The 15,142-nt window shown below is 37.7% G+C and overlaps 1 protein-coding gene across 7 annotated transcripts in view; it reads right to left on the reverse strand.

Annotated features, from left to right (window-relative positions):
* The window catches only part of Hecw2 (HECT, C2 and WW domain containing E3 ubiquitin protein ligase 2), a 355,738-nt gene that overhangs the window by 130,793 nt on the left and 209,803 nt on the right, over positions 1-15,142 (reverse strand). For all 7 annotated transcript variants that reach the window (XM_040294632.2, XM_040294631.2, XM_078017777.1 and 4 more), the window contains one exon: positions 6,645-6,752. In XM_040294632.2, coding sequence (XP_040150566.2) covers positions 6,645-6,752 — 108 coding nt within the window. The remainder of the gene's footprint in view (positions 1-6,644; positions 6,753-15,142) is intronic.

Raw genomic sequence — 15,142 nt, forward strand, 5'->3', positions numbered from 1 at the left:
CATAATTCAGTTATCATCATCAACCCAAAGATGTTTTACTATGTCCCCACCAAAATACATGCCCAGCACTGTGCCAGGCAAATCCAGCAGTGTTTACAGTGCAGCTGCTGGGATGACAGTTCTGGGCATGACAAAACACAGCAGACAAAGAGCAGCAGGAGGAAGAAAACAGAGACCTGGGAGATTAGGAGGCCATGGTGGAGTCAGAAGGTGTCATGGAACAAAGAGGTCCCAGGAATGAGAAAAGTAAGATCAGAGAGCCAGGAGGGAGCAGGAAGGCAGCGGTGATCATGCTAAGTGTGAGGAACAGCAAGAATTCTAGCTTCACTGTGATTTTGCCTCCAGAGAACGTTCCTTCAAATGACTTTCCTGAACACGAACACAAGATCTTGATTATGGGGACAGTTCATAACTGCATGAAGCTGAGCAGACCTCAATCTCCACTGGCTTTCTTCCATGATCCAAGAGCACATGTTCTATGAGAACCAAGTGAAGCCACATGCACAAAGACTGTCAAAGCAGCACAGAGCTCCACACAGTGTGTGATATGCGCAATTGGATTCTGTGGGTACAAGCTCATTAGTATCACACTCTAAATGCCAGAGAACTTGCAGCCTGTGAATCTGCCTGCAGCAGCACCTCATAAATCAAATAAATGGTTAGTGCATGAACATGACATTTTTTAATAGAGAGAAGTGCATTTTTATAATATATCTTCTCCTAACTCTCTCTCAGGTTAGAGGATGCTATCTGCTCTTTTTCTAAGGTTTTAATAGTCAGCTAGGCAATAGACTCTGAGACCAAGGAAAATCAATTGCTTACTTCTCTTGGAGGATATTGATGACCAGGACAGTTTTGCTAACTGATCTATGTGGGGCATTATTTTATTTCTTAGTGTAACAAAAAATCTCCAACACACACAATTCAGAATACACTGGAACTACAAGACAAAACTTCTTATGAATTGTACAAAAGTAGATTTTATGAATATGATCACCAAAACCTTGCAGAGTGGTGTTACAGAAGTGCAAAGCTGAGGAATTTCCACAGATCATCATGTCAAAGCCACACACACAGGTTGATCACCACAGTTCTGGACAGAACCAGTTGTCTGCTCCTGATAGAAGCCAGCAGGCTCCCTCAGCAGGACATGGGTGAGGCTCTCTGCCCCTTAGTGCATAGGAATGTTCCATATTGAGTGGGACTTTTTATCTTCAAATGTTACTTAGTATTTTAGGAGATCACTCAAAAACTTTTTAAATGGTTACCTAACCGACTTCCCCTCTGAGTAAGGGAGAGAGTGACATTTTGATTAATGTATTTGAACATGTTAGTTAGGAGAAAAGGTAACTATGTAAAAGGGTGAAAAAGAGAAGTTGGTATCCAGGCTTCCAGCAACAACCTTTAACTGCAAGAGGAAAATTAAAAAAAGAAAAAAGCTATTCCAGAGAAATACATTCATAGAAGTGAATTCAGACACAGTGACTGAGCATCCAGTTAGGGAGGAACCCAGTGTCCAAAGGGCCAGCATGTCCACAAGCAGGGGAGATGGTAGACATGGACCAAGGAGCAATGAGTGATCCCATCCTCCTAAATGGTTTCCCTACAGCTTGATGCAGCAGGCAACATCACCTCCTACTGGCCTCAAATTACAGGTGGAAAAATCCAAAAAGCTATTAAAAACCAGTAATTTTTCCAAAGAATCCACTCATGAAAAAGCATGTTGCCTCAGAGGGCAGCAAGCCAGGAGATGGGTGAATATTTCCATATTGGCCTATCAGAACTTGCCGGTGACTTGTCTAAGAGATTGTGGTCCAAGTGACATCTTCACCTCTTAGGTACCTTCTGAAAGCTGAACACAATCATGAATCATGGTAATATAGTCTGGCTTCTTTCAGTAAACTTCAGGATATTTTAGCAATAGTGTTACTAAAATAAATATACGGTACCCTCAATTTAAATGCCCCTTTTCATAAGTACAAATAAAACATCCCCAGGGCAAAAGCACAACAACCCCATCCCCACCAGAGCAGGCAGAGCAGGTATGGGGAGTGAAGGGGAGGATAGGGAGGAAGAAAGGACTGTGGACAGTGTTAAATGTGTTCTGAAGTAAAGGGTTTCTGAAACCGTGATTCTGATATTGCATTTTAAAGCCACCATCCTGTTTAAATGAAGACTGTATTTCTGGTCTTATATATAAATAAAGTATTTCCAGATAAATAACATGAAACTAGTAACTAGTTGCCTTTGGGTGGGAAAACTAGTTACTGGGACACAAAACTGGGAAGAGATTTACTTTCACTTATTATATCTTTTTAATATTATACTCTTCTTATATATTACCTCTTCAAAAAAATCTTTTTTAAAAAAACAATCCAACTCAGTTACGTTAACCAGAGGCATTTATACATGATTACATCTCAAGCCCTCTCCAAAAACATGGTCTACAGGTCACTCACTCCCTTCACAAAATTGTTTTGCCTCAAAGACTGGAATTGGGTCCGTAGCCTTAGGCTTGCTTAGGCAGCTCATCCTTATTTAGAAAGTCTGGATTTGCCCCAAGTTTCTAGAAGCTGACCATAAAGTTGAACCATAAAGACAGATGGGATGTAAACACCCTTCTTCCTTCAATCCTCTCCGTTTTACTAAAATAATCTTAAAAATCAGGCTAATTGCGATTTATTCTAAAACATGATTTCAATCACTGTCCTGGATGGTTTTATGAAATGCTTAAGATTATAGTTCCTATTCAGAGCCCTTTTATTCAGGAGCCACAATCTGAGAGAAAGTAAACACATCTTAATTCACACTTTTGAGGAAATTTGCCCACATTCCTGGTGGTATGTGCACTTGTCTTTATTGCATTTCTGTAAGTTGTCTTCTTTTTAATAAGGACACCTGCAGCCCAGCCTGAAATGGAGAGGATTTCCTTGGCTAAAGTCAGGAAAATCATTGCAGATGTGGCAGAAATCTATAGGATTGAGAACTAACTATCCCAAAATATTAAATATGAGGATGGAGAATGAAAAGCACCAAATCTTAATCCAAGGGGCAAGGAGGCCCTCTGACATCAGTGGGAAAGGACTCAGAGATGGTGGCATTTAGAGTCGGGGCAATGAAAGTAAAAACAAGAGGCTGAGGTCACACCCTCTCTCCCAAAAAAAAAGCCATTCTGTGACAAGTCTATTTTGAAACGATGCCAACATGAATGCTGCCACTCAGAGATGAGAGCCTCACATTAGCTGTTTGGATTTCTCCTGCTCCTAACCTATATTCATTTCTCAAGGCTGATGCAAATAAATGTGGGAAAACACTATACAGCTTCTACAAATACCACTGATGTGTTTTTATCCTTAATAATCATCAAGTAATGTAAATCAAGTTTACTACTTCTAAACTTGCTCATCGATCCAGGACTACTGAATAGCTGTAATAGTGTCTGGCATAAAGTTGGCACTCAATAAATATTTCATGATGGATGAAGAGATAATGGATGGATGAATAGAAGAAAGAGGGCAAGATCAAAAGCAGGTATGATTGAATGAATGGCCACAGTTTATGAAAGAATACATGAGATAATAGAGACAATTTGACTTGCCAAGACAACTTTTGAAACTTCTTAAACTTCCAAACTCAAGAAGGCGTACTGCACAGATGATCCATTCAGTTGCTGTGAGCATAAGCTCACTGGAGGATTATTTGACACTCTTTGGAGGAAGCCAACTCCCCTCTCTAATGCTTAGGATGGTCATCTCCCCAAAATTAAACTGGACTTTTTCCTTAATTCACTTAAGTAGGGCCTAATAATAACCTAATAATATAGCCTGGACCACCTACCTCCTGTGGGGGTTGATTAAACAAACCAGAGTCATCTGACATTAAGAAGTACTCTAAACAGCTCAAATCCAAGCTTGTTCAGGAATCTGGACAGATCAATTTTCAGAGGGCTTTACTTTTCTTGGACTTCCAATGAGCTAAAGATAACTAATTTTATTTCTGAAGATGAAAGTAAAAGTTTTAAAATACCATAAGTTTTGAAGGTCAGAGGCTGACAATATCTACAATTCTAGAAGCTGTGTGAACATCTCTCCTCCCCCCTCTTTTTTTTTTTTTAAGTTCCACACCATCAGCTCCAAAATTTCATTATGCTATGAAGCTCCCTTAGGATTCCTCTTTCCAGAATTTAAGTTTAAAAACTGACATCTAAAAGACACGGACTTTACTGCTAAGCATGGGTAGAAACACTACATGATTTTTTTCCACTGTAAAGATAAAGGGGTATGTCAGGGGAGAACTCATTTTGATCCTATGAAGATAGGGTTATTTGAAGGCAGAATCTTTCTGAAATTCGTACTCACTATCTTAGACTTAAACTATCTTTCTCAGTCCTTCAAAATATTACTGAATATTTCCAGGCTTATAATCTGCTATTCAATGCTTCTAATTTTATGTGTGAAGAATGGAGGTATGGAATGCTAAATTAGAAGAGAAAACAAAATAGGCAGGGGAACCCTACTCTTCTTTTCATTCCTAATTCCTAGCTTCAACATCAAGCCCATTTCTATTAAATAACAGAATGAGATGTACAAAAAACATTTGCCAAGACAAATATTTACTATACTTAATGTTTATAGTATTTACTATATAGTAAATTTATATTTGTTTTGTTTTCTGTTTGGTATAGCTTAATCAGCCAGGACATTATGAATCGCTAACATTTTGGGAGAAAGAGAAAAAAATCAATCACAGCAAGTGGAATACTCCTTAAATAGATTTTTTTTTTCTTCACATAATGTTCCAAATTACAGCAGTGTGTGACACTGGCTTTGTCCAAGGTGTTCCTGGGCTCTGTAATATAAATCTGCCCCCTCTGTCGACAGGCAATCATGGCATGCAGCCTTCAGCATTTTGAAGCAAACAGAAAGATGGTTTTGCCTTTCTCCTGGCATTCAGCTGGTAATATTTCTCACTTAATCAGCCTCTTAAACCCTGGAATCCTTTCAAAGAAGGAATCACATTACAAGTAAAACCAGCTATTTCCTGTTCCATTTTTCCCACATTCTGACTTATTTTCCTTACCACTTAGTAGCGCCAATTAAGCCAATGTTGGAAAGTAAAGTAGAAATAGACAAGAATAACAAATCATCCATAACTCCACCTCCCAGAAACAACCTTATCCAAAGTTCCCATACTTTCCTAGACACTCTTCTACTAGCTGGGATTATGGTATGCATATCTGCTCTCCCACCCACCTACTCCCCACCTCCTCTTCTTCTTATGTCATGAACAGTCTCCCTTAAAAAATACACTCCATTTTAAGAGAAAGCTAGCCAGAACATTGGACTATGAAGACATTCCTTAAGGGGCAGAAGCAGGCTTAGAGAAAGTTGTGAAATGCTGACCAACCAGCAAGGATGATTGAAGAAATTATCTTATACCTTTAATACCAATTCAAAGTAATAGATATTAAACTTTCTTAAAAATATTTTTTCAGTTGTAGATGAACACAATACCTTCATTTTGTATTTATTCACCTCCATGTGATCCTGAGGATTGAACCCAGTGCCTGACACATGCAAGACAAGCGCTTTGCTACTGAGCCACAATCTTAGCCCCTAGACATTAAACTTTTAAAATAACTTTTATATTACATTTAGATGCATCAATAAAGACATACTTGCAACAAATTTCCATTTAATCAAATTATACCTTATATTTTAAGGCTTAATAAGTTCTATCCTTAATTACTCTGTTGTATATTAAATATCTTATTGTATATTAAATATCTTACATAGAGAAATCTTAATTCTTACACAGGGCTCTATAACTCAGAAAAAAATTTAAAAAGCCCATTTTTCGTACATTAAAGAAAAGTAAATTCTCTAGACATAGATGTTAAATCTGGGCCAACTAGTAAATCATCTATTATTCATTCTTTCTATTTTATAAATTTTTATAGAATATTTAGGATGTTCTTAGTAACACTAGTGGCAAATATAAACTACCTCCATTTTACCCAAAATAAAAAAGGGAGAGATACTAATTGGGCAATGGTTACATTATCTGCAGCCTCTTTCTGATTCTATGTTAGCTGCATTAGTAATTTCCTCAATCGCAGTGCCCCCCAGACTATCTTATCAACACTTTGAAAACACCAGAATCCAGATTATTCTGCTGCTGGCAAAAATAATAATGAAGTATTCTAAAAACAAATAAAATTCCTAAATTGACAAAAATCCTAATTATCCTTTCTGCATCCAGAATTAATATACTTAAACATTAATTATAAATGTAGATACAAAGATATATATAAATTTGTAAAGTATTAAAATAACACATAATTTATATACCATATATTCCATAAGGTACATAAATATACATGTATTGTATATATTTATATTCACATATTTGTGTGTGTTTGTATATGTACAAATGCCTAATCCTTTTTTATTTCAAAATATGTGAACATTCTCTAATGAGCATGTTCTGAAAAACCATGTATTTTTCGCTGTGGAGCTTTATGACAGAAATATATAAATAAGAACCAAAAATATTTTTAAAAATTCAGTAAAGATTCTATAGACCTATGCATATATTTATGCAATACTCAATACTAAACTTGTGTTTCACACTCAGTTACTTACGTTCCATGAAGTAGGGCCCAGGCTCAATTCTCCACACAATTTGTCCTTTTTGTGTTCCAGTCACACCCCTGTTTTTAGAATCCCAGAAGTTGGCTGGAGAATTCTCATCTGGAAAAAATTTAAAAAACACTTTTAATGTAATTATAACCTGTCTTTTCCTAGCTCCAAGACTAATTCATGCTCTAAAATAAATAGAAAAAAAAATAAAAGGGAAAATTAAAGAACACTATTCTTAATGACTACCTTCCAGCATATTATTATTCTGAATTTCTATAGTTGCATTTATTGGGACAAGGGGTCAGGGTGAGAGGTTGGAAAGAAGATGGCATTTGGGGGCTTGGCCAAGTTCAATGTTACCAAAAGACAACACTGCAAAGAACAATGGGTATACTTGCTGCAGCTTCAGCAAGGAGCTAATTTATAAGAAAGAGGTCAGGGTGAGCTTCCTTCTATGAAATCCCTTGTCAAAAGGAAAAGAAGAGCAAACTAGGATAATAGAACAGAATTCAGGATGAATTGAGGGGGCTGGGTACATAGCTCAGTGGTAAAGTGCTTGCCCAATATGTGCAAGGTCCTGGATTCAATCCTCAGAACTTGAATTAGAAAAAAAAAAGATGGAATGAACCAAAAAGATGTGAAGTTATGAAGTTATCTTCTATGACACAACAGAAATTGTGCATGCTTCTGTGTGGAAGAATGATAGAAAGGACAGGGACCCAAAGAATAAGTCTGGAGACAGGATTTCCCAAGCTTTCTATCCTCGTGGCATATAGAAAATGGTAATATATTCAACACACTGAGGTAGTCAGTGGAAGATATATTTTCACTTAAGATGCCTGCCAAAGATGTGCCTGCCTTGGGCTCTGCCATAGCACCCTGAAGGCTGAAGGGGTTCATATTCTATAACTTACTCACAACATATTGGGTTACAGCACTGTATCAAGGACCTAGAGGAAGAAATAAAACTAGAAAGCGTGAAAAGGAGAGCATTTGAAGTTTTATAGGTACATAAAAAGTGTATAGTGACACTAGTTCTTCAAATTGCATGTACTTCATTTGTTTTCCTAGGAAAAAAGGATTAGAAATATACTTTAACCCAGGGTTGGAATAAAGCAGGATAAATTAAGAGCTACCCTAAAGTAGGAAAGGGAAAACAGATCCCGAGCCCAAAGGAATGGTAAGAAGAAAATCTTTGCCCTTTTGAGCATGAAAGAAATGGAAAGTGGGCCAAATTAGGGGGTCAGAGGGATTTCTGTCTGTGGTTGTCCTTGGGCCTTTGGGTTTCACCATATTGAGGAGGAATGGTCTTTTCATGCCATTTGCATTTAGCCTGTTATAAGTCAAAGAGTCTTTACTGTGAAAGGCCAAGACACAGCCACTATTCTTAAGAAAGGAAAGGCATAGCCTACTTACAGTATCATCTCCTCTCTAGACAAACAGGGTAAGTAAACACTCCATCTCAAACAGACGTATAATTAAGATACCATTATTTAGATAGCACTCAGGCAAATGTTTAAAGCTGGATTTGAAAGATGGCAGGTAGCTCTTATGGGCAGACTGCTCACTGCTTAATCATTCAACATCTTCCTTGCCAACAAAACTCCAATTCTGTTCAAGGCAACAATGAGTGCAGTTAAAAATAATCACCTCTTCAGAATCCCCTAGTAGTTAGGGTGGCATGTCACCTGGTTCTGGCCAGTGATATGTCAGTGGAAGTCCACCAGTTGGAAAATATTACTTTCCAAGTAAATAAAGGACAGTCCCAGCATCTTTTTGCTCCTCCCCTGCCCTTGTGGAATGAGAGCCATACATTGGGGGTGTCAGGGAAGAAACTGGGAGCAGTGATAATTAGCTGATCCCTGAAACTACTTGCCTTTACACTTCCTGCAACCTAGGAACAAAGGAATTCCTATCTGGCTAAGCCACTGCAGCTGTGTTTCTGTTATGTGCAGATGAACAAAACTCCTAACAGATAAACCCACCATCCTAAAAACTGCTTAACGATTTAGACTCATCATTCTTGGCCTGACCTGGAATTCCTGAGAATTTTGTTTTTGGTGAGGAATAATCAAAAATAATGATTTTATTCCCTTTTCATTGGTATAATAATACATAATAGTGGGATTCACTTGATATATTTGTGCATGTACATAGTATAATTTGGTCTCTTTTATTCCCCTGTAACCTACCTTCCTGCCTCCACATCTCCAACCTCTACTCTACTGGTTTCCCTTCTACTTTCAGGAGGTCCTCTTTTTTCCTTTTTTCCCTTTTTATCTCTAGTTTCCACATATGAGAGAAAACATACAACCCTTGACTTTTTGAGTTTGGTTTATCTCACTTAGCACAATACTCTCCAGTTTCATTTGTTTTCCTGCAAATAACATAATTTTGTCCTTCTTTATGGCTGAGTAAAACTCTACTGTGTACAGATACCACATATTCTTTCTCCCACTTTTCCACTGACAGACATCAATGTTGGTTCCATGACTTGGCTACTGTGAACTGTGCTATGGCACACATGGCTTAAACTGTCCCTGAAGTATGCTGACTTTAATTCTTTTGAATAAATACTGAGGAGTACCAGTAGTCTAGCTGGATCATCTGGTTGGAAACCCTAAGAGTGCATGACAGCTTCAGGCCAGAAACAAAGATGATTGCTCCACCTTCTGAAAGATATTTTAATGGTCTGAACTACTTGGATAAGGACAGGGCCTCTCATGTGTTCACAAATACATTTATTTACAATCTATTGGTCACTTGGAAAGCACAGGAGGTGAGACCCTCAAGGGAACAGAACACAGGGACAGCAAGTACAAAGTATCTACCTGTTCAAAAGTCTTCTTTTAAAAAACAAAGTAGTGATGAATATGGACAATTTTCTAAAAATGTTGTTTTGCCAGTTTTCTCAAGAAAGATGAGGCAGCTTCAATCTGTTTTGAGTACCAAGCATGAGGATCACTATGACTAAAAGCACCCATAAGAATACGGCACTTGTTGAAGAGTACTTCTGTAGAAGTATTTTCTCCCCAGTCAATTAAGCCAAACTAAGTACTCACTTCTGATATAATAACTTTGGCACTGAGGACAGAATGTAAGGGCAGTAGTAATTGATGAGAAGAATTATTCTAGGAGGTCTGAGGCCAGGACAGAGGAGATCCCCAAGGTTAACAGATCCTTTAAGATTCCAGGAAGGGAGCTGAGACAGAAAACCACCATTGGCACCTGTTGTCCCAGAGGGACACTAACATTTTCTTTGCCAGTCATCGTCACTCCAAGGTAGAAATGCTGCATTACCTGGATATCCTGCTTAGTCTCACAGAGGGAATTAGGGAGAATGAATGATGTGATGCTTCCTTCCTTCCCAGACACTTCCCCAAGAAACAAGTCTAGAGTTCAGTGTTCAATTTATCTACCAGCTCAAGCAAATTAGGATAAACCATAAAGCTCGGACTTCAGTTGCCCTACTTGGTTTATAGCCCATTTGATTAAATTTTGAGGAAAGAGAGGCTGAACCCTTAAAATCAATTGTCTATGATGTAGCATGAGTATTCAGGTTCATCCAGAACACAAAAGTTCCATATATGATGAGACACAGGTTAGAATTCGGATGAGCTGACATGGAGCACAGCTTATGGGTATGATTGAAAAAACAAATCCAAGTGCCACAGCAAGAGATCATCCTTCAGACCTTCATGCAGAAGGAAGATTCAGGGTTATTCCCTGCCAAGCACAATGCTTATCAAGTAGAAAATAACCATGAAGATTAATATTCTGATTAATCTATATACATTTCACTTTGATGAGCTATGTTTCCAAAAATTCATTATTCTTGACAAATATAAACACTTTTTCCATCAAGTGGCTGCTAATCTTAATTGCAAATATAAAGTCACTAGAAATAAACCAGTTAAGAACAATGAGTTTTAATTATTTGCATATGAGAAGAACAACCTCAGCTGTTACTATCACTCGTAGGACTGCTAGCTAGCAGAACCGTGGCCACCTTGGGCATGCCATGCAAAAGTGTGGCTAGTATGACTCCTTCCTTTGCTTTGTTTCAAGAAGATCAATCTGAACTGCTACTTCAGGTTACCACTTCTTCCTCTTGGTAGGTTAACTCTGTTATTTAAGTTGCAGTCAGTTAGTCTAGCCTGAGAATACATTTACAGTGATAACATTTCTCTGCTCAGATCTTTTTTTTTCACAGATTTTTGAGGACAAAGTATGTTTTCTTAGATTGTGTATGAATTGTTCTTCTTTTACCTCACTTAACACCCATATTAGGTGATTGTGTTTTTTAAAAAATGTCTCTACCCCAAAGAATAACTGAGTATAAAATGTTACACCAAGGAAAGAATTCTAAGTCCCCTACAAGTGTAATGTAGAAGTAATTATCAATCTGTTTCTTCCAATCACTTGGGTAAAGGTTCTGAAATATTAAAGAAATATCATTGGCCTCTAAAACCAATTACCCATCATTCCATCTATAACTGGCCACGTTCCTGCCTCATTTCTCTTAATAACTATTGCAAATCTGACTCCTGCCTAATTACCCTCAAACTTGCAGCAGGCTGTGTGGTACATCCTAAAGCACCCACTTGATGGAGGACATTTGGCCTGACCTCTCGTAGCTTTTGGTCTCCCTACTACCATTTGTCCCTTACTCATCTGTACTTCTTATCTCTTGCCCAGGTTTTTTTTTTTTTTTTCTATTCCCCAAATTGCCTTTGACACAATTCCCTCCATCAGTCATCTTCACTCAACTTAATCTTTAACCTGTCCCTCTACAGGGACCTCTGCTTCACTAGAAACACATCAGCTTCATGGTTTTGTCGTCTTTGAGCATTACCTTCTTTGCCCCTTTCCCTTTTCACTCCTAGTTCCCTTCCCACTAGGATTAAAGTATCTGTTTTTCAGTTACAATAGAGTCTATAATACAAGGGCAAATATTCAAAATACCTGAGTAATTTCCTAGCTGGAACAAAATTACAATAAAAGAAATGTTGAAGATGTTTAAGACATACACATAAATGCCTTCTCGAAGTTTTATTGTATTTGGCAGGATTTATACAAAGCGTGTCCTTAATATCTCATATGTCTTCCTTAGAGTTGGCCCTCCATAAACATGGGTGACACATCCATGGGTCCTACCAACTGCAGATGGAAAATATTTAGACATCTGAATGTGTATAGACTTTTATTTTCCTTCTCATTATTCACTAAGCAATACAGTCTGATAACTAGGTACATAATATTCACAATGTATTAGGCATTGTAAGTAATCTCGAGGTGAGTAAGAGTTTTAAAAAGGTTGTGCATAGGTGACATGCAAACACCGCACATTTTATATAGGGACTTGGGCATCTGTCAATGTGGGTAAAGTCGGTATTCACCTCTAAGTCTGATTGGTTGCACTCTTTCTCTAAAAACACACCCAGAGAGCTCTAAAATCCTTCTAATAAAATTTTCATACCTATATGTTTGTGAATACTGTGGGAACATGATGAAGAAAACTTCTGATAATCTTTACCCTTGCCTTATTTTAGCAAACCATGATACTTTTCCAAAGCAATTTCATTTAGGCTTTTTGTTTTCACTACTCTGTGGCATTACTCCAATTAATCCTGCGACTGATACTAAAAATATTTATGTTAAGTCTGCATTTCTAAGAAAGAAACAAAGTGTGTACCCAGGAGATAAAGGTGTAAGATATAAGATTACCCTTACACAACTTCTTTGTTAACTATTTAGGGGCTCAGGGAATTTTCCCAGAACTTATTAATTAGATGAGAAACAGGCTCCTATGCCTTAAACCATATATTTTTTAAGGAGGAACACCTAGGGGTCTTAAATAAAATTTCTATCTAAGGGGGCTGGAGTGGTGGCTCAGTGGTAGAGCGCCTGCCTAGCATGTGTGAGGCCCTGGGTTTGATTCTCAGCCCACATATAAATAAGTAAAATAAAGGTCCATTGGGGAAAAATTTATCTATCTAAGTAGACTTATCAACATCTTCACAAATCATCATTGGCTACCTTCCCTTTAGCTAATTTGTCTTCCTGGTCAATGACTGCCCAACTCCATGATACACAATGGATTCCTGGCATTTCTTTAAAATGTTAATTCCTGTGCTACTCCTCTAGAGATCCCCATTCAGCAGTCTAGGCCCAGAAATCTGAGTTTAGCAAGACTCTAACTTGTTAATTTTGATACAAGTACTATAAGGACCACGTATCAAAAAACTCTATTCTGTGGTTATATCTAAGGAAATCAAGCAATCACAGTATAAGTCAATAACTGCCTGGTTGAATGAATGAATGAATGAATGAATAAATGAATGAATGAACAAGCTAACAAATGAGAGAAATGATAGTGAAAGAGATGTGGATTTCCTACTGTGAAGATTAAGAACACCTATTTTCTGCCATGGGAGTTGACAGAATAGTGGGAGAAGACTGACACATAGATATAGATATAACAAAATGCCAGGTAGAGGTGTGCATACTTTGTTAAAGGAAGACAGAGAGGAATGATTGATGCTTCCTGTGACTATGTTGATTAATATGGCTCTGGGTCTGTTAAGTGTACAGTATCTTTGGGAGATGCATCTGGAGATACGCTTTGGGAGATCTACAAGTCTAAGCCAGTCATTCAGTTCTCCCATTCATTACACACACACACACACACACACACACCATATATCTGCACCAGGATTCATATTTTTGGTTCTATGACTAGTCATCAGAAGCAACAAATAAATATATTTTAAGCTGAATTTTGTGGCAAAAGTTACTATTATTGCCTGGGTCCCAGGACAGTATCCTTTTCTTTCTTGGAATAGTTGGATTAGTTATATTAACCTACAGTGTGACTGACCCTAGAGAGTAATTCTTTTTCAACTAAATTAATTCTTTTAAAAAATGCTACAAAATGCTAAAATAATGTAAACATAGTTTTAACAGTTTTCAAACTCTTCTTTCCCCATAATATTTCAAACACAGAAATGAGTATCAGAATTATTTTTAAATGACTAATTTTTCCTGTGCATAATTGTTGGTTTTCCGGAAAATATCCTCTAACTAGGCTTTTATGCCAATAAGGGGATATACAGGAAACATGACCAGACATATCAAACATATCCAAACATTTTGGGTTTGGAATTGTTTCTCTGCCAAATGAATATCCACAAGACCTCTATATAATACTGGAGATAAAACAGAAACAAATAAACAAAAACCCTTTTCAAAGCCCTTACTTTCCTACCAGTCAAACCAGAGGGGTCAAAAACAGACGTGAGAAGTTTTGTAAGATATTCTGTGACCGATTATGCCAGAGAAATGAAAAACAATACTTACAATTTTCCTTTTCTTTCTTTCTTTTTTTTGCTTTAAAATAATTCTATATCTGTTGTATGATTTTTCAAGAAGAAAAAAAAGGCTCATTTGATTTTCAATTTTCATCTCAGTTGACTTTCAGTCACTTTTTGAATACTGAATTGCCTTTTGAATTGAACATAACTATGCTTTGACATTGATCTTAAAGGGGCCTGACTCCATTCTGGCTTCACTGGGGAATTAGACAACCTCCCTGAGATTGGAGAGTTGGAAAGTAATATTAAGCTACAATTTAAATAAAAAATAATCATTTTAGAACTGGGCAAAGATGGCACATTCACAGGGACTGTAAAACTGTTACAAAGCAAACTGACCAGCATGGGCTAGGCAGGTTTTTGGAACACCCCTTCATGTGGAGAGGAAAACTTCCACAGTGACTTTGAGATCTGACTACACTAGAGGGGAGGATGCTTCACCACTGAATATGACAAACTGAGCGTCAATTTTATTAAGTGTTATGAGAATTTACTAACAAACTCCATTGTGAATTTGCAAATTTATCACGCCTTTTTATGCCAGCCTTCCTAGATTCCAGGTTCCTTACATTGAAGCCCTCTAGATGGAAAGAAGAGCACATAAGACAGCTCAGAGATTACAGTCGTACCAGGCCACCACTGAAGTCACACTCACTGGAAAGTGTGGCTTTGGAGGTGTTTGCATGGCTGTTTTCTTATAGACACCAGAATGAAGATTTTCTGAGAAAAAAATGTGCCAAAGATGGAAGAAAAGGACACCAGCATATTAGAAGGCAAAAAAAAGGAACAGAGGCTAAGAAGAGCTAATAACAAGTCTTCAAGCTTTGGCTTTGGGGAAATTTGTACATTCAAAGGACTGTCCCATGCTACCTAAGGAGGATCATGCTTCTCACAGAAGAGAACACTGACAACAGGATCGTAAGGAGCAGAACTCACCTGCTGAATTCAACACTGTGCATCTACAGGTTTGGAAGAGATGTTTTAATGCTATCTCTATAGGAGGCGATTCACAAGGGAGGGGGAGTACCCAGAGAATGTGAAATGCTTCATTAGATCCATGATGGGTGATGTATAGCCAGTTACTAACCATTCCCCTGAGGGGCCAGACACTGACCCCTTCAGACACAC

The sequence above is a fragment of the Ictidomys tridecemlineatus genome, chromosome 7 (genome assembly GCF_052094955.1).
Source record: "Ictidomys tridecemlineatus isolate mIctTri1 chromosome 7, mIctTri1.hap1, whole genome shotgun sequence".
Lineage (NCBI taxonomy): Eukaryota > Metazoa > Chordata > Mammalia > Rodentia > Sciuridae > Ictidomys > Ictidomys tridecemlineatus.